General features: G+C 46.4%; 2 protein-coding genes across 2 annotated transcripts; one reads left to right on the forward strand and one right to left on the reverse strand.

The window, feature by feature from the left end:
• Positions 1-991: 991 nt before the first annotated feature.
• dbt (dihydrolipoamide branched chain transacylase E2) lies at positions 992-9124 on the reverse strand. The gene is made up of 11 exons (XM_079739237.1): positions 9070-9124; positions 8155-8269; positions 6908-6983; positions 5572-5753; positions 4436-4563; positions 3414-3666; positions 2845-3011; positions 2404-2481; positions 1996-2187; positions 1835-1906; positions 992-1723 (listed from the first exon to the last, which is right to left on the reverse strand). The coding sequence occupies exons 1-11, from the start codon at positions 9112-9114 to the stop codon at positions 1556-1558; spliced, it is 1476 nt and encodes a 491-aa protein (XP_079595363.1). The 5' UTR covers positions 9115-9124; the 3' UTR covers positions 992-1555.
• Positions 9125-9964: 840 nt separating this feature from the next.
• Positions 9965-17527, forward strand: rtca (RNA 3'-terminal phosphate cyclase). Its single transcript, XM_079739382.1, has 11 exons — positions 9965-10108; positions 10831-10931; positions 11346-11489; positions 11769-11892; positions 12274-12332; positions 12514-12655; positions 13933-14054; positions 15183-15241; positions 16058-16152; positions 16237-16341; positions 17105-17527. Exons 1-11 carry the CDS (start codon positions 10064-10066, stop codon positions 17201-17203), a joined length of 1095 nt encoding a protein of 364 aa, XP_079595508.1. The 5' UTR covers positions 9965-10063; the 3' UTR covers positions 17204-17527.
• The last annotated feature ends 422 nt before the right edge of the window (positions 17528-17949 follow it).

Consider the following 17949-nt stretch of genomic DNA (forward strand, 5'->3'; position numbering starts at 1 on the left):
CTACTGGGGTTAGTTTGCATTCTGGAGACCAGGCCTTCCACTGACATGATGAGGAACTGGATAGCATATATCATCCTGGAATACTACCCTACTGTATAGCATCCTGGAATACTACTCTACTGTATATCATCCTGGAATACTACCCTACTGTATAGCATCCTGGAATACTACTCTACTGTATATCATCCTGGAATACTACCCTACTGTATAGCATCCTGGAATGCTAGTCTACTGGGATAGCATCCTGGAATACTAGTCTACTGGGATAGCAAACTGGAATACTAGTCTACTGGGATAGCATCCTGGAATACTAGTCTACTGGGATAGCAAACTGGAATACTAGTCTACTGGGATAGCAAACTGGAATACTAGTCTACTGGCATAGCAAACTGGAATACTAGTCTACTGGGATAGCAAACTGGAAGAGTAGTCTACTGGGATAGCATATAGCCTCCTGGAATACTAGTCTGCTGGGATAGCAGACTAGTCTAATACCTGGGTATTTGGTTGGATGATAAACTGTCTTTTGGTGTCCATATTGACAGCCTTTAAAATAAACTCAGTCTTGGAGTATAGCGACCTAATTTATATGCATTTGATTTATCTTTATTAAAAAAACTCAGCCTTGCGTTTCATTACAGGTGCAGACGCTCAGACTCACCACTGCATTCTGTATGAAACTTTTCAATGGTCCTCCCTCTCCCTAAGAGGGGAATTCCATTTATTGTTTTCCACTGCTAAAGCACTAATGAGTAAATGACCCCTCTACAGTTCAAATGTACTTACTGGTACACATGGTAGTGTTTACAGGGTTATCAAAAATAAAATAAAAATAAACATACTGGAAGACTAATAAAAGGTATAATATAATGCGTGCACAAAATATAATATAGTAACTTCATAAAAAGTAGCAATTTCTAGATACTGCTGATATCCCATTCTGTTTTGTAACCTTTATAGAAGCTGCTGGAAAATGAAAGAAATCTGATGATGTGTTTGTTATATTCTTTATTGCTAGCTAACAAGGCATATATATATATTATATATATATGTATTTCAGTTGAGAGGGTTAATAAAGCATACCACAGGCGTGTTTAGTGACTAGATGGTCCTAACACCACTAACCTAACTAACTAACTAACACCACCACCTAGCACGTCGTAGAACACTTGGTAGAAAGACGCTCCATCACAAAGTGCTATCTTCTAGTCTTAGCCAGACCGTTTCAGTTCATAAAGACAATACATACCCAACAGTTGCACTCTTTACTTTTAGACTTGTAACATAGCGCTCTTACAAAAAACAGGATTAAATAGTCTGCTATCAAGAGACAAAGTTGTGTCGAACACCTGACTAACCCAAGGGAAAGTTCAACCCCCAAATGAAGGGTTAGCAGATGACAGAGCGACCCCATAACCCTCGTCCACCAATCACACAGGAAAGAGGTGCCGTAACATAAGGCCACGCCCACCGGAAGGAGGTGCTGTAACATAAGGCCACGCCCACAGGAAGGAACAAGGCATGGAGGGGGTCTTCAGGAGATGAGGCTGAGGTTTCATTTCAGATCCAGGACCATGGACGCTGGGTTCTCCAGGTACTGCCGCCACAGGTTGGAGAACCTGCACATGGTGGCTCCGTCGATGACCCTGTGGTCGGCCGACCAGCTGACGTTCAGAATGTGAGCTTTAACCAGCTCTCCGTTGGAGTCGAACCTTGGAAGGATCTGGAGAGGGACCAGAAAAGGTTTGATTAACGTAGAACAAGGTATTCTTTTGGTTAGTGATGAGGACATAAGTATGGTTCCAGATGTTTCTATGGTAAAAACAGGCCTCACCTGGATCTTGCCCAGAGCTCCAATGGCCACCTCAGGAGGAAGAATCACCGGCTTGGCATAAGTCCCTCCAATCTTATTCCGAAATGAAAGGAATTTCATCATTAGCCTATTAACGCAATTGCAGGCCTTGCCTCTCTACCTCAGAGCTAAATGAGACTTACGGAGCCGATGTTGGAGAGCGTGAAGGTTCCTCCGGTCAGGTCGGAGGTCCCCAGCTGACCAGAGGACCCCAGCGCCTGAAGGCGGTTCAGCTCTCTGGCGATCTCAAACACGCTGAGAAGCTGAACGTTCTTCACGTTGGGCACCAGCAAACCCTGACTGGTGTCCATGGCCAGGCCGATGTTGTGAGCCGCCTACACAACAACATTCAAAAATACTTCATATATCTCATAGAATCAGCAGCAACTGTAGGTCGTCTGGAGTAGATACCTGTTTTAAATAGACTAAAAAGAGTAGAATCCTGTTTGACATCTGCTCAACAAGAGCAGAAACCAATTCTCCACCGACTTAGGAGTAGAAACGTGTTTTAAATAGTAGAGTAGACATGTTCTCAGAGCTCCTATGCTGACCTTGTAGGTGATGTTCTGACTGGCCTCGTCCAGAGACGCGTTGAGGACGGGGAAGTGGAGCAGGCCGAGGGACGCCGCCTGCAGACCAAGAACATCATCAAAGAGAGCCCAGGGACCCAGAGACAGAGAGACAGAGGGACAGAGTTCCCAGAGACAGAGAGCCAAGAGACAGAGGGACAGAGAGCCCAGAGACAGAGGGACAGAGAGCCCAGAGACAGAGGGACAGAGAGCCCAGAGACAGAGGGACAGAGAGCAAAGAGACAGAGCCCAGAGACAGAGGGACTGAGGGACAGAGACAGAGGGACAGAGAGCCCAGAGACAGAGGGACAGAGCCCAGAGACAGAGGGACAGAGAGCCCAGAGACAGAGGGCCAGAGAGCCCAGAGACAGAGGGACAGAGAGCCCAGAGACAGAGGGACAGAGACAGAGGGACAGACCTAACCTTGATGAAGAAGGGCATGTAGCTGAGTTTAACGCCACGAGCCTCACTGATGCCCCTGAGATCTGATCTCAGAGCAGCCAAGCGACTCAGGTCCACCTCGTCACAGAGGCCAAAGTGGGGGATCTTTAGGGCTGCCGTCATCGTCTTCATCATGGCTCTATGGAAGCCTGTCCAGATCCAGAACCATTAACCATCATGAAGTACTATAGTGGTGTACTACTACTACTACTACAGTGGGGTAGTAGTACTATACAGTAGTAGCACAGTGTTGAACTAGTTCTACTACAGTGGGGTACTAGTTCTACTACAGTGGGGTACTAGTACTACTACAGTGGGGTACTAGTACTACTACAGTGGGGTACTAGTACTACTACAGTGGGGTACTAGTACTACAGTGGGGTACTAGTACTGCAGTGGGGTACTAGTACTACTACAGTGGGGTACTAGTACTACTACAGCGGGGTACTAGTACTACAGTGGGGTACTAGTACTGCAGTGGGGTACTAGTACTACAGTGGGTACTAGTACTGCAGTGGGTACTAGTACTGCAGTGGTGCAGGGTCCTCTACCTTTCAGAGGCTCAGTGACATCCTGGCTGCTGAGGACTGGTCGGGGCCTGACTGGTTGGCTGGCTGGTTGGCTGGCTGGTTGGCTGGCTGGCTGGCTGGCTGGCTGCACCTCCTTTGGTCTTTGGGACTCACGGGTCTCATGGAATGGAGATGGAGGCAAGATGGCTCCCGTCTGCTTTGCCAGAAAGTTGAGAATATCCTCCTTGAGAATGCGTCCATCTTTCCCGGTCCCGACCACTTCGCTCAGTTTGATCTGACAGGAGAAAAATGGAGTTAAGATCCAACAGCTAGATACCAAACAAGCTAATGCTAATTATATTATCAGGGCTAGATACAAAACGAGCCAATGCTAATGATATTAACAGTGCTAGATACCAAACAAGCTAATGCTAATGATATCATCAGTGCTAGATACCAAACAAGCTAATGTTAATGATATTACCAGGGCTAGATACCAAACAAGCTAATGCTAATGATATCACCAGTGCTAGATACCAAACAAGCTAATGCTAATGATATTACCAGGGCTAGATACCAAACAAGCTAATGCTAATGATATTATCAGGGCTAAAAACCAAACGAGCTAAGGATAATGATATCACCAGTGCTAGATACCAAACAAGCTAATGCTAACGATATTATCAGGGCTAAAAACCAAACGAGCTATTACTAATGATATTACCAGGGCTAGATACCAAACAAGCTAATGCTAATGATATTATCAGGGCTAGATACCAAAATGAGACCTTCTGTTAATGATATTATCAGAATCTACTGTATATGTTGTTTACGGTTCTGTTCTACTCTATGTTCTTTAAGATTATATTCTACTACGTGTTATGTTTAAGGTTATATTCTACTATATGTTGTTTAAGGTTTTAGGGTTAGGGTTAGTTCTAGTTGTATGTTGTGTTTAAGGTTCTATTTTACTGTATGTTGTGTTAAAGGTTGTATTCTAATGTTCTATTTTCGGCTTGCGTTTAAGGTTCTAGGGTTAATTCTAGTTGTACGTGTGTTCCTACGTTGTTCTCCAGGGCCAGTCTCCGGACAGCGGGGGTGGCCTGGGTCTTCTGGCCTTTGATCTCCTGATGGGTGTGTTCCTCACGAGACATGGCAGGGGTCTCCACAACGTCTTCCTCCTGGGCCACTTCTAGAAAATGACATAAAACATATAGTACATGTAGAACCACTGCAGCCTCTATAGCACATAGAACATATGGAACACATATAGAATATACATGTATCACACAGAGATAGGGTTAGCCTACCAGACTAGAGATAGGGTTAGCCTACCAGACTTTAGAGATAGGGTTAGCCTACAGGACTGTAGAGATAGGGTTAGCCTACCAAACTAGAGATAGGGTTAGCCTACCAGACTGTAGAGATAGGGTTAGCCTACCAGCCTTTAGAGATAGGGTTAGCCTACCAGACTGTAGAGATAGGGTTAGCCTACCAGCCTTTAGAGATAGGGTTAGCCTATCAGACTAGAGATAGGGTTAGCCTACCAGACTAGAGATAGGGTTAGCCTACCAGACTGTAGAGATAGGGTTAGCCTACCAGACTAGAGATAGGGTTAGCCTACCAGACTGTAGAGATAGGGTTAGCCTACCAGACTGTAGAGATAGGGTTAGCCTAACTTAAAGCTAGTTTGAAGCCATGATATAGCTTGCTCCCGGTCATTAGATTCTGAATAGGTAGATAGCAACTAGATTCAGATGTATAGATACAGTAAATGGACTAAACGCTCCAGTTAAAAGGGGAGTAAACCATGGCTATAATATTTGATTATTTGTTACATGCGGATCTTTACCATCAATGCAAAATTCTGACCCCGGACAAACCGGAATGTAGTGTTAGGTTATCCATCCAACAACATTGAGGAAGTTGGATGACATCCTTATCATCGTCGTCATCATCATCATCATCAGGACTCTCTCATTACCAGGTATCATCAGGACCCTCTCATTGGCCGGTATCATCAGGACCCTCTCATTACCCGGTATCATCAGGACCCTCTCATTGCCCGGTATCATCAGGACCCTCTCTTTGCCCGGTATCATCAGGACCCTCTCATTGCCCGGTATCATCAGGACCCTCTCATTACCCAGCATCATCAGGACCCTCTCATTACCCAGCATCATCAGGACCCACTCATTACCTGGCCCGGTGTCGGTCTCGATGTCCACCAGGGGCTTCCCCACCAGCGCTGTGTCGTCCGCGGCATAGTGCAGTCTGCGGATGACGCCGTCGTAGCGGCTGGTGATGGTGACGGACGCCTTGTCGCTCTGCACCTCACAGATGCTGTCGAACTGGGACACCTTGTCACCCTCCTTCACGTACCTGAAGAGACACCAGGGGTCACCAGGAGACACCAGGGGTCAACAAGAGACACCAGGGGTCAGCAGGAGACACCAGGGGTCAGCAGGAGACACCAGGGGTCAACAGGAGACACCAGGGGTCAGCAGGAGACACCAGGAGACACCAGGGGCCACCAGGGGTCAACAGGAGACACCAGGGGTCACCAGGGGACACCAGGGGTCACCAGGAGACACCAGGGGTCACCAGGAGCAGTGTTGGGAACGTTACTTAAAAAAAGTAATTAGTTACAGTTACTCACTACTTGTTCCAAAAAGTAACTGAGTTAGTAACTGAATTACTCTATAATAAAAGTAACTAGTTACAAGGGAAAGTAACTTTGCGTTACTGTAAAAAGAAAAGTTGCTATATGTCAAAGAACTTGGATTTTTCTGAGCAGTTTTCACTTGGCCTTAATGTGTTAAATGGTTGAACTGCCCATTCAAGGCCCTGATATACTTCCAACTGAATTTTAATTTGCTTGGTTGCAAAGGCTGTGGAACGTCTGCTGATGGCTCCGGACTCGCCACTGATGCTGCTCCATTGAAACTGTTTGGTGTGTGCGTGTGCGTTTGCGTGCACCCGTGCGTGCGTGCGTGCGTGTGTGTGTCGCACGTGTCCTGGCTTGTGTTTAAAAACACTGGCTACAATTGGCTACCATGAAACATGACTCTGCCTTAGCCAATCATAACCTCTTATCTCGTTGTTGACCCACCCGGTCTCCTCACTAGCAGATTGTGTTTGGAGCCAGGGGTGCGTTCGGATAACGCAGTTTATTCAATCTATTCATAGTAACGCACCGCATTTAACGTATACTAATGGTAACGGCGTTGTAACGACGGTAACAGTAATTAGTTAGATTACCCCGTCACTGAAAAAAATAACAGCGTTGCCTAACGCCGTTATTTTAAATGCAGGGGTCACCAGGATTCACCAGGAGACTCTGTGTGGACCCATTTTACTGATCCCTAAACTGTAAAATCAGTTGAGATTTATTTTATTTTTACAAAAGGGACAAAATATATTGAACATAAAAAATAAAAAAAAGTTAATATACAGGATTACAGCCATAGGCTAATTTCCACCCTTAGTCCCTTAGTTAGGGTTAGGGTAAAGCCCAACCCTATAAGGACACTCACCATTCCTTCACTACGACCTCCATGATTCCTTCTCCGATGTCGGACAGTTTGAACTGCATGATGGGTCCGCTCCACGCTGCAGGGCAGAGAAGAGGTGAAAACACCTTTGAGGGGTTCTTTCTAGATCTAGGATTGGTTCTAGCTTGATTTCTAGGGTTAGTGTAGGGGGCCAAGGTGAGTTCTAGGTCTAGTTCTAGGTTAAAGATTAGTTCTAGGGTTAAGGTTAGTTCTAGGGTTAAGGTTGGGGCTAGGGTTAGTTCTAGGGCTAAGGTTCTGGGGTTAAGGTTCTGGGGTTAAGGTTCTGGGGTTAAGGTTCTGGGGTTAAGGTTCTGGGGTTAAGGTTCTGGGGTTAAGGTTCTGGGGTTAAGGTTCTGGGGTTAAGGTTCTGGGGTTAAGGTTCTGGGGTTAAGGTGAGTGCTAGGGTTAAGGTTCTAGGGTTAAGTTTCTGGGGTTATGGTTCTAGGGATAAGGTTCTGGGGTTATGGTTCTAGGGATAAGGTTCTGGGGTTGTGGTTCTAGGGTTAAGGTTCTAGGGTTAAGGTTCTAGGGTTAAGGTTCTGGGGTTAAGGTTCTAAGGTTAAGGTTCTGGGGTTAAGGTGAGTGCTAGGGTTATGGTTCTAGGGTTAAGGTTCTGGGGTTAAGGTGAGTGCTAGGGTTAAGGTTCTAGGGATAAGGTTCTGGGGTTAAGGTTCTGGGGTTATGGTTCTAGAGTAAAGGTGAGGGCTAGGGTTAAGGTTCTAGGGTTAAGGTTCTGGGGTTAAGGTGAGTGCTAGGGTTAAGGTTCTAGTGTTAAGGTTCTAGGGTTAAGATTCTAGGGTTAATGTTCTGGGGTTAAGGTTCTAGTGTTAAGGTTCTGGGGTTATGGTTCTAGGGTAAAGGTGAGGGCTAGGGTTAATGTTCTAGGGTTAAGGTTCTAGGGTTAAGGTTCTGGGGTTAAGGTTCTAAGGTTAAGGTTCTGGGGTTAAGGTGAGTGCTAGGGTTAAGGTTCTAGGGTTAAGGTTCTGGGGTTAAGGTGAGTGCTAGGGTTAAGGTTCTAGTGTTAAGGTTCTAGGGTTAAGATTCTAGGGTTAATGTTCTGGGGTTAAGGTTCTAGTGTTAAGGTTCTGGGGTTATGGTTCTAGGGTAAAGGTGAGGGCTAGGGTTAAGGTTCTAGGGTTAAGGTTCTGGGGTTAAGGTTCTGGGAATGGGCTTTGCAGCAGCACAGCCATATCTGATGGTTTCTAGAGTTGCATCTTGAGGTTATTTACCACTGGTTGTATGGAAGAACCTCTCATTGTAGAGGTTAGACAGGCAGGCCCGCGGGGGCTGATCCCTGGTGGCTTTAAAGACCCGCACACACCGACGCTTGTAGTGGTGGGAGAGCTGAGAGACCAAGAACAACCAGGAGACTATTGACAGCCTTATCGAATATTGAGCCCACTTATTGACAGCATTATAGAATATAGAGCCCACTTATTGACACCATTATAGAATATAGAGCCCAATTATTGACAGCATTATAGAATATAGAGCCCACTTATTGACACCATTATAGAATATAGAGCCCACTTATTGACACCATTATAGAATATAGAAAAATACTGTAAAAGGTTTCAAATCTAAAACCCTCTTATGATAATGTTGTTGTAGGGTAATTATCATATTATAGTAAGGTTGTAGTCATTTGATAGTGAGGTTGTGCTGTTATAGTCACGGTAGGGTAATTTTATGGTCATTATGGTGATGTTATGGTTATTAGGGTAATGTTATGGTAACTTATGATAATGTTGGGCTATGTTATTATCATTATCGTACAGTTTTATGGTGAGGTTCTGATGTTGTGGTAATGTTGGGGTCATTAGGGTAATGTTATGTCATTATGGTCATGTTATGGTCATTAGGGTAATGTAATGGTACTGTTATGGTCATTATGATTATGTGTGGAATAGTTGAATTAGGTTTGTTACAGATGTACTTTATCAAAGTACTATGAAGTCTTCCTAAACAAATAAAGATTTAACCAATCATCTCACTAAAGCAATCATTTAACAGTCTTTTGGATTGTTAACAAATGTGTACATTACAAATAAACCCAGCAGCTCAATTATAGCAAATACATAAAGATGTATTTCTTAATAACATGCATGATCTCCTGGTAACATAACAGATACATTATAACTTACCAGTCTTCCCACTAAACTAACTGAGCACCTTGTAACCGCCGCCATCTTGCCTCCTTGTAGCCCACGGTGTGACGTAATCCACACGCCCCTTTGAGCAGCCAATCGCGTGTCGTCTTCTTCTTCGTGTCCATTATGGGGTCGACGGACGTCCTGATGGCGCAATACCGCCCCCTGCTGGGGTCAGCTGCACTTTGTACCTAACCCTAAACCCTAAACCTTAAGTTAGTAGAAGAAATAACCTTACGGTTTCACCATACATCATAGATTAGTTTTAAATGCATTCAGGTTAACGAATCCATCATTAGTAGAGGAATGAATCATGGATGTATAATAACAACATGTGGATAGATGACTTAATATAATATATATAAACATTTAAACTATTAGTATATGAAATGATTTCCCTTCAGACCAGCAGGGGGCGTAAAGGCTCTGGTGTGAAACCAGTCCGAACCAGCAGGGGGCGATAAGGCTCTGCTGTGAAACCAGTCCGGACCAGCAGGGGGCAATAAGGCTCTGCTGTGAAACCAGTCCGAACCAGCAGGGGGCAGTAATGCTCTGGTGTGAAACCAGTCCGGACCTGCAGGGGGCAATAAGGCTCTGCTGTGAAACCAGTCCGAACCAGCAGGGGGCGATAAGGCTCTGCTGTGAAACCAGTCCGGACCAGCAGGGGGCAATAAGGCTCTGCTGTGAAACCAGTCCAAACCAGCAGGGGGCAGTAATGCTGTGGTGTGAAACCAGTCCGGACCTGCAGGGGGCAATAAGGCTCTGGTGTGAAACCAGTCCGGACCAGCAGGGGGCAGTAATGCTCTGGTGTGAAACCAGTCCGGACCTGCAGGGGGCGATAAGGCTCTGGCGTAAAGCTAGTCCGGAGAAGAAGAAATAAAAACACTCTCATTCTCTAGCTTGCACACATCTGGTCTTATTAGTGAATCTAGATCGATATTAGTAATATTACGATAGCTGCTGTACTTTAAAACTCCCCAGCTGCAGAATGGACTCGACAGCTCTGGAGGTGGACGGTAGTGTGATGGAGGGAGTGAGTAGATCCGGAGAAATATATATATATATAAAGTACCCCCGTATATGTTTCTGTAACCCATGAAGTACCCCGTGTGTTCTCATTGTGCATCATATTGATAAACTAGATATGTACATATCTATAACCCATGAAGCATGTGTACGCCGTTTGTTCTCAGTCAATTGTACATCTTAGTAATATAGTAGATATATAATAATGATGTACGCGTTATCGAGCCCTTCTCCTGTATAAACTAAAGCGTTATCGAGCCCTTCTCCAGTATTAACTAACGCGTTATCGAGCCCTTCTCCAGTATAAACTAACGCGTTATCGAGCCCTTCTCCTGTATAAACTAACGCGTTATCGAGCCCTTCTCCAGTATAAACTAACTCGTTATCGAGCCCTTCTCCTGTATAAACTAACGCGTTATCGAGCCCTTCTCCAGTATAAACGAACTCGTTATCGAGCCCTTCTCCAGTATAAACTAACGCGTTATCGAGCCCTTCTCCAGTATAAACTAACTCGTTATCGAGCCCATCTCCAGTATAAACTAACGCGTTATCGAGCCCTTCTCCAGTATAAACTAACGCGTTATCGAGCCCTTCTCCAGTATAAACTAACGCGTTATCGAGCCCTTCTCCAGTATAAACTAACGCGTTATCGAGCCCTTCTCCAGTATAAACTAACTCGTTATCGAGCCCTTCTCCAGTATAAACTAAGGCGTTAGAATTGGTTTCCAGGGCGGACAGATCCTCAGGGTTTCCGCGGCGCTGAGCTGCATCACTGGAACCGCCATCAAGATCAGCAAGATCCGAGCCGGCCGGACCACTCCAGGACTCAGGTAGTTAAGACTAGTTAACCCTAACCCCCAGGACTCAGGTAACCTAGTTAACCCCAGTTAAACCTTAATCCAGTACTGAGGTATCCTAGTTAAGACAGTTAACCTAACTCCAGGAGTCCGTTAACCCTAACTGAAGCACTGAGGTAACCTAGTTAACCCTAGTTAAGACCAGTGAACCCTAGTTAAGATCAGTTAAAACCAGTCAACCCTAGCTCTAGGACTAAGGTAACTTGGTTAACCCTAGTTAAGAACCATTAATCCTAACTATGACTAAGGTAACTTGGTTAACCCTAGTTAAGACCGATGCGTGCTGTAGTAGATGGTGTTAACCGATGGGACCAGAGACGGGTTAGGGTTAGGATGTATTCTGGTATATGAACACAGACTGAATCAGACTGTATCTGTTCCCTCCAGGCCGCAGCACCTTTGTGGCCTTCAGCTGCTTCGAGACATTTGTGCCGGAAGCCTTGATGGAGCGGCCATCGGCTCGACGGAGATAACCCTGAACCCAGGAAAGATCACCTCTGGGGACCACCTCGCAGACCCCCAGACCGCAGGGTTAGTGTAATCATTACTCTAGTTACCGCCAGGTCAGTCCAAACATTACTCTAGTTAACTAATACATTTCTCTTGTTTACTGTCCTTAACCAGAATGCTGGGTATGTTTAAACATTACTCTAGTTTACTCTAGTTAACCAGACTTTTAGGGCAGTAGAAACATTACTCTAGTTTACTAGCTGGGTCAGTAGCTTTATTCCTGTAGTCCACTAGACTAGTGGGTCAGTAGGTTATCCCAACGAGTCTTAACCAGTCCTAACGAATGGTGTCTGTCTTTAGGAGTGTGGGCCTGCTGCTCCAGGCGTCACTCCCCTGTGCCTTGTTCACAGACGCCTCGACACAGCTCTGCCTGAAGGGAGGGACCAACGCAGAGATGGCTCCTCAGATTGACTACACTGTGAAGGTAACCGCTGGCTGTAGACTACACTGAAGGTAACTGCTGTCTGTAGACTACACTGAAGGTAACCGCTGTCTGTAGACTACACTGAAGGTAACCGCTGTCTGTAGACTACACTGAAGGTAACCGCTGTCTGTAGACTACACTGAAGGTAACCGCTGTCTGTAGACTACACTGAAGGTAACCGCTGTCTGTAGACTACACTGAAGGTAACCGCTGTCTGTACACTACACTGAAGGTAACCGCTGTCTGTAGACTAGACTATGAAGGTATACACTGTCTATAGACTCCACTGTCTATAGACTCCACTGTCACTGTTTTTTTGTTTTATTTGGTCAAGAAAGGCTTATGGTTTTATATTCATCCATTAATTCATATTTCTTTTAGGTCTTCAAGCCCACCCTGGAGAAATTCGGCGTCCATTTTGATTGTGACGTTAAAATGAGGTAAATCAAGATGGGGTTCACATTATTAAAGGTTCCAAATTGCACTTTATAATGCCTTACACTTAGCCGTTTGGTATTCCCTTGTCTTCAGGGGCTGTGAGTTTGTATAACGTGTGTTCACTTGTATTACAAAGCCTTGCGTGCTCCCAGATGCTCCAGCTGTATGTGTGAATGTCCACAGGGGCTACTACCCTAAAGGTGGAGGAGAGGTGTTGGTGACGGTCAACCCCATCAAACAGCTGAGTCCCATCACCATGACAGAGAGGGGCACCATCACCAAGATCTATGGGCGGGCCTTCGTGGCTGGGGTGCTGCCCTATAAGGTAACGCTAACAAGACAACCTACAAGGTAACGCTACAACCTGTAAGGTAACGCTACAACCTGTAAGGTAACGCTACAACCTGTGAGGTAACGCTACAACCTGTAAGGTAACGCTACAACCTGTAAGGTAACGCTACAACCTGTAAGGTAACGCTAACAAGACAACCTGTAAGGTAACGCTAACAAGACAACCTGTAAGGTAACGCTAACAAGACAACCTACAAGGTAACGCTACAACCTGTAAGGTAACGCTACAACCTGTAAGGTAACACTACAACCTGTCAGGTAACGCAACAACCTGTAAGGTAACGCTAACAAGACAACCTGTAAGGTAACGCTAACAAGACAACCTGTAAGGTAACGCTAACAAGACAACCTGTAAGGTAACGCTAACAAGACAACCTGTAAGGTAACGCTAACAAGACAACCTGTAAGGTAACGCTAACAAGACAACCTGTAAGGTAACGCTAACAAGACAACCTGTAAGGTAACGCTAACAAGACAACCTGTAAGGTAACGCTAACAAGACAACCTGTAAGGTAACGCTACAACCTGTAAGGTAACGCTACAACCTGTAAGGTAACGCTACAACCTGTAAGGTAACGCTACAACCTGTAAGGTAACGCTACAACCTGTAAGGTAACGCTACAACCTGTAAGGTAACGCTACAACCTGTAAGGTAACGCTACAACCTGTAAGGTAACGCTAACAAGACAACCTGTAAGGTAACGCTAACAAGACAACCTGTAAGGTAACGCTACAACCTGTAAGGTAACGCTACAACCTGTAAGGTAACGCTAACAAGACAACCTGTAAGGTAACGCTAACAAGACAACCTGTAAGGCAACGCTAACAAGACAACCTGTAAGGCAACGCTACAACCTGTAAGGTAGCGCTAACGCTACAACGTATAAGGTAACGTTAACCCTAATGTTACAACCTATAAGGTAACGCTACAACGTATAAGGTAACGTTAACCCTAATGCTACAACCTAAAGGTAGGTAGTGGTAGTGATAACTTTTAGGTAGTGATAACGCCACAACCTAAAAGGTATCTCTAAAGCAGATTATCTAACCCTAAATAGTATCACAAACCCTAAAACCTATAGGTTCTAACACAAATATAGAACAGTTTTTACCGTATGTTTTATTGATGGAGGTCCTTCATAGAGCAGCTATCTTGTGTGTACCGTGACGCTGGCGGCCATGTTGTGTGTACCCTGACACTGGCGGCCATGTTGTGTGTACCCTGACGCTGGCGGCCATGTTGTGTTGCAGCTGGCTAAGGACATGTCCACCGCAGCAGTGCGGACCATAAGGAGGGAAATCAAAGACCTCTACATCAGCATCCCTTCACTGCAGGAGAAGGACCAGGCCTGTGGAAACGGAAACGGCATCATGTAACTAGCTTGACTAACCCATCACCTTGACTTGACTAGTCACTGTCTGGACATGTAAACTAGCTTGACTAACCCATCACCTTGACTTGACTAGTCACTGTCTGGACATGTAAACTACTAACACTTGAGGAACAGTACTTGGATAACCCCTTAAAGAGTGTTCCCTTATCATTACTGTCGTGGATAACCCCTTAAAGAGTGTTCCCTTATCATTACTGTCGTGGATAACCCCTTAAAGAGTGTTCCCTTATCATTACTGTCGTGGATAACCCCTTAAAGAGTGTTCCCTTATCATTACTGTCGTGGATAACCCCTTAAAGAGTGTTCCCTTATCATTACTGTCGTGGATAACCCCTTAAAGAGTGTTCCCTTATCATTACTGTCGTGGATAACCCCTTAAAGAGTGTTCCCTTATCATTACTGTCGTGGATAACCCCTTAAAGAGTGTTCCCTTATCATTACTGTCGTGGATAACCCCTTAAAGAGTGTTCCCTTATCATTACTGTCGTGGATAACCCCTTAAAGAGTGTTCCCTTATCATTACTGTCGTGGATAACCCCTTAAAGAGTGTTCCCTTATCATTACTGTCGTGGATAACCCCTTAAAGAGTGTTCCCTTATCATTACTGTCGTGGATAACCCCTTAAAGAGTGTTCCCTTATCATTACTGTCGTGGATAACCCCTTAAAGAGTGTTCCCTTATCATTACTGTCATGGATAACCCCTTAAAGAGTGTTTCCTTATCATTACTGTCGTGGATAACCCCTTAAAGAGTGTTCCCTTATCATTACTGTTGTGGATAACCCCTTAAAGAGTGTTCCCTTATCATTACTGTCATGGATAACCCCTTAAAGAGTGTTCCCTTATCATTACTGTCGTGGATAACCCCTTAAAGAGTGTTCCCTTATCATTACTGTCGTGGATAACCCCTTAAAGAGAGTTCCCTTATCATTACTGTCGTGGATAACCCCTTAAAGAGTGTTCCCTTATCATTACTGTCATGGATAACCCCTTAAAGAGTGTTCCCTTATCATTACTGTCGTGGATAACCCCTTAAAGAGTGTTCCCTTATCATTACTGTCATGGATAACCCCTTAAAGAGTGTTCCCTTATCATTACTGTCCTCCAGAATCATCGCAGAGTCCTCTACCGGCTGTGTGTTCGCAGGTTCATCTCTTGGAAAGAAAGGTGAGATGATTTCACACAGAACTGTACCCCTACCCCTAGGACTGTACCCCTAGGACTGTACCCCTACCCCTAGGACTGTACCCCTACCCCTAGGACTGTACCCCTAACCCTAGGACTGTACCCCTAGGACTGTACCCCTAACCCTAGGACTGTACCCCTAACCCTAGGACTGTACCCCTACCCCTAGGACTGTACCCCTAACCCTAGGACTGTACCCCTAACCCTAGGACTGTACTCGATGACTAACCTGTATGTTTGTACGTCCTAGTCCTTAAAGATAGTACTTGGCATGGTGTAGCATCTTATCCTAGCTCATTGCATATAGGTGGAAGCATTAGGGTTAGGGGACGGTCTCATAGTCCACCTCTGGGTTAGGGGACGGTCTCATAGTCCACCTCTGGGTTAGGGGACGGTCTCATAGTCCACCTCTGGGTTAGGGGACGGTCTCATAGTCCACCTCTGGGTTAGGGGACGGTCTCATAGTCCACCTCTGGGTTAGGGGACGGTCTCATAGTCCACCTCTGGGTTAGGGGACGGTCTCATAGTCCACCTCTGGGTTAGGGGACGGTCTCATAGTCCACCTCTGGGTTAGGGGACGGTCTCATAGTCCACCTCTGGGTTAGGGGACGGTCTCATAGTCCACCTCTGGGTTAGGGGACGGTCTCATAGTCCACCTCTGGGTTAGGGGACGGTCTCATAGTCCACCTCTGGGTTAGGGGACGGTCTCATAGTCCACCTCTGGGTTAGGGGACGGTCTCATAGTCCACCTCTGGGTTAGGGGACGGTTTCATAGTCCACCTCTGTCCCGTGATGTAGGAGTGTACGCAGACAAGGTGGGGATCGAGGCTGCCGAGATGTTGTTGAGGAACCTCCGACATAACGGCTGTGTAGACGAGTTTCTACAAGACCAGGTAACCCTCAAGCTAACCTACTACAATCCTTTCCTGCTTTCCACAAGGTCTTACTCATTGTAACAACATTTTCTTAATCTTCAGTTGATCATCTTCATGGCCTTGGCCAGCGGCACCTCCCGGATACGCTGCGGCCCGGTCACCCTGCACACCCAGACCGCCATCCACGTAGCAGAGCAGCTAACTCAGGTACCTCACCACGTAGCGCAGCAGCTAACTCAGGTACCTCACCACGTAGCGGAGCAGCTAACTCAGGTACCTCACCACGTAGCGCAGCAGCTAACTCAGGTACCTCACCACGTAGCGCAGCAGCTAACTCAGGTACCTCACCACGTAGCGCAGCAGCTAACTCAGGTACCTCACCACGTAGCGCAGCTGCTAACTCAGGAACCTCACCAGGTAGCGGAGCTGCTAACTCAGGTACCTCACCACGTAGCGCAGCAGCTAACTCGGGTACCTCACCGGGTAGCGCAGCAGCTAACTCAGGTACCTCACCACGTAGCGCAGCAGCTAACTCGGGTACCTCACCGGGTAGCGCAGCAGCTAACTCAGGTACCTCACCACGTAGCGCAGCAGCTAACTTGGGTACCTCACCGGGTAGCGCAGTAGCTAACTCAGGTACCTCACCACGTAGCGCAGCAGCTAACTCGGGTACCTCACCACGTAGCAGAGCTGCTAACTCAGGTACCTCACCACGTAGCGCAGCAGCTAACTCGGGTACCTCACCACGTAGCGGAGCAGCTAACTCAGGTACCTCACCACGTAGCGCAGCAGCTAACTCGGGTACCTCACCACGTAGCGCAGCAGCTAACTCAGGTACCTCACCACGTAGCGCAGCAGCTAACTCAGGTACCTCACCACGAAACCGGTAGACTGGGGGCTTTACCTTTTAGGTCTAGCTGTAGGTGAGTTAAATACAATTGCTGACTGCATTTTTATTTGTATTTTTCAGGCCAAGTTTACAATCTCCCAGTCAGACGACGATCTGACCAACAACCCCACCTTTATCATCGAATGTCAAGGAGCAGGACTCTCCAACCCTCACCTGTAGTACTCTAACCCTGGTACTAACCTGTAGTACTAACCCCTAACCCTAGGACCAACCTGTAGTACTGTAACCCTAACCCTAGTACTATAGGACTATCCCTAGTACTGTACCCCTAACCCTAGTACCCTAGTACTAACCTGTAGTACTTTACTCCTAACCCTAGAACTATAGGACTAACCTGTAGGACTGTACCCCCTAACCCTAGGACTGTACCCCCTAACCCTAGGCTGTACCTCTAACCCTAGTACCCTAGGACTTGCTATTGGCTGCTGTGTGTTTTCTTCAGTCTCAGGGCTTTCCTCAATAATAAAGTGATCCATGATTTATTGTGGTTGTATATCAGTGCTTTCAACTCACTAACCCCCTGGCTATGGAGGGGTGTAGGACTCACTAACCCCCTGGCTATGGAGGGGTGTAGGACTCACTAACCCCCTGGCTATGGAGGGGTGTAGGACTCACTAACCCCCTGGCTATGGAGGGGTGTAGGACTCACTAACCCCCTGGGTATGGAGGGGTGTAGGACTCACTAACCCCCTGGGTATGGAGGGGTGTAGGACTCACTAACCCCCTGGGTATGGAGGGGTGTAGGACTCACTAACCCCCTGGGTATGGAGGGGTGTAGGACTCACTAACCCCCTGGCTATGGAGGGGTGTAGGACTCACTAACCCCCTGGCAATGGAGGGGTGTAGGACTCACTAACCCCCTGGCTATGGAGGGGTGTAGGACTCACTAACCCCCTGGCTATGGA

This window comes from Pollachius pollachius (genome assembly GCF_949987615.1).
Source record: "Pollachius pollachius genome assembly, chromosome: 7".
In the NCBI taxonomy this organism is placed as follows: Eukaryota; Metazoa; Chordata; class Actinopteri; order Gadiformes; family Gadidae; genus Pollachius; species Pollachius pollachius.

Bases quoted from the DNA above. Each gene is read 5' to 3' on its own strand.
- dbt (XM_079739237.1), bottom strand. From the start codon at position 9,114: ATGGCGGCGGTTACAAGGTGCTCAGTTAGTTTAGTGGGAAGACTG. The intron at 6,984-8,154 runs GTAAATAACCTC...TCTGCCCTGCAG, and splicing joins GTTCTTCCATACAACCAGTG to CGTGGAGCGGACCCATCATG. The intron at 1,724-1,834 runs GTGAGGCCTGTT...GTCCCTCTCCAG, and splicing joins GAGCTCTGGGCAAGATCCAG to ATCCTTCCAAGGTTCGACTC.
- rtca (XM_079739382.1), top strand. From the start codon at position 10,064: ATGGACTCGACAGCTCTGGAGGTGGACGGTAGTGTGATGGAGGGA. The intron at 11,490-11,768 runs GTTAGTGTAATC...GTCTGTCTTTAG, and splicing joins GCAGACCCCCAGACCGCAGG to GAGTGTGGGCCTGCTGCTCC. The intron at 16,342-17,104 runs GTACCTCACCAC...TGTATTTTTCAG, and splicing joins TAGCAGAGCAGCTAACTCAG to GCCAAGTTTACAATCTCCCA.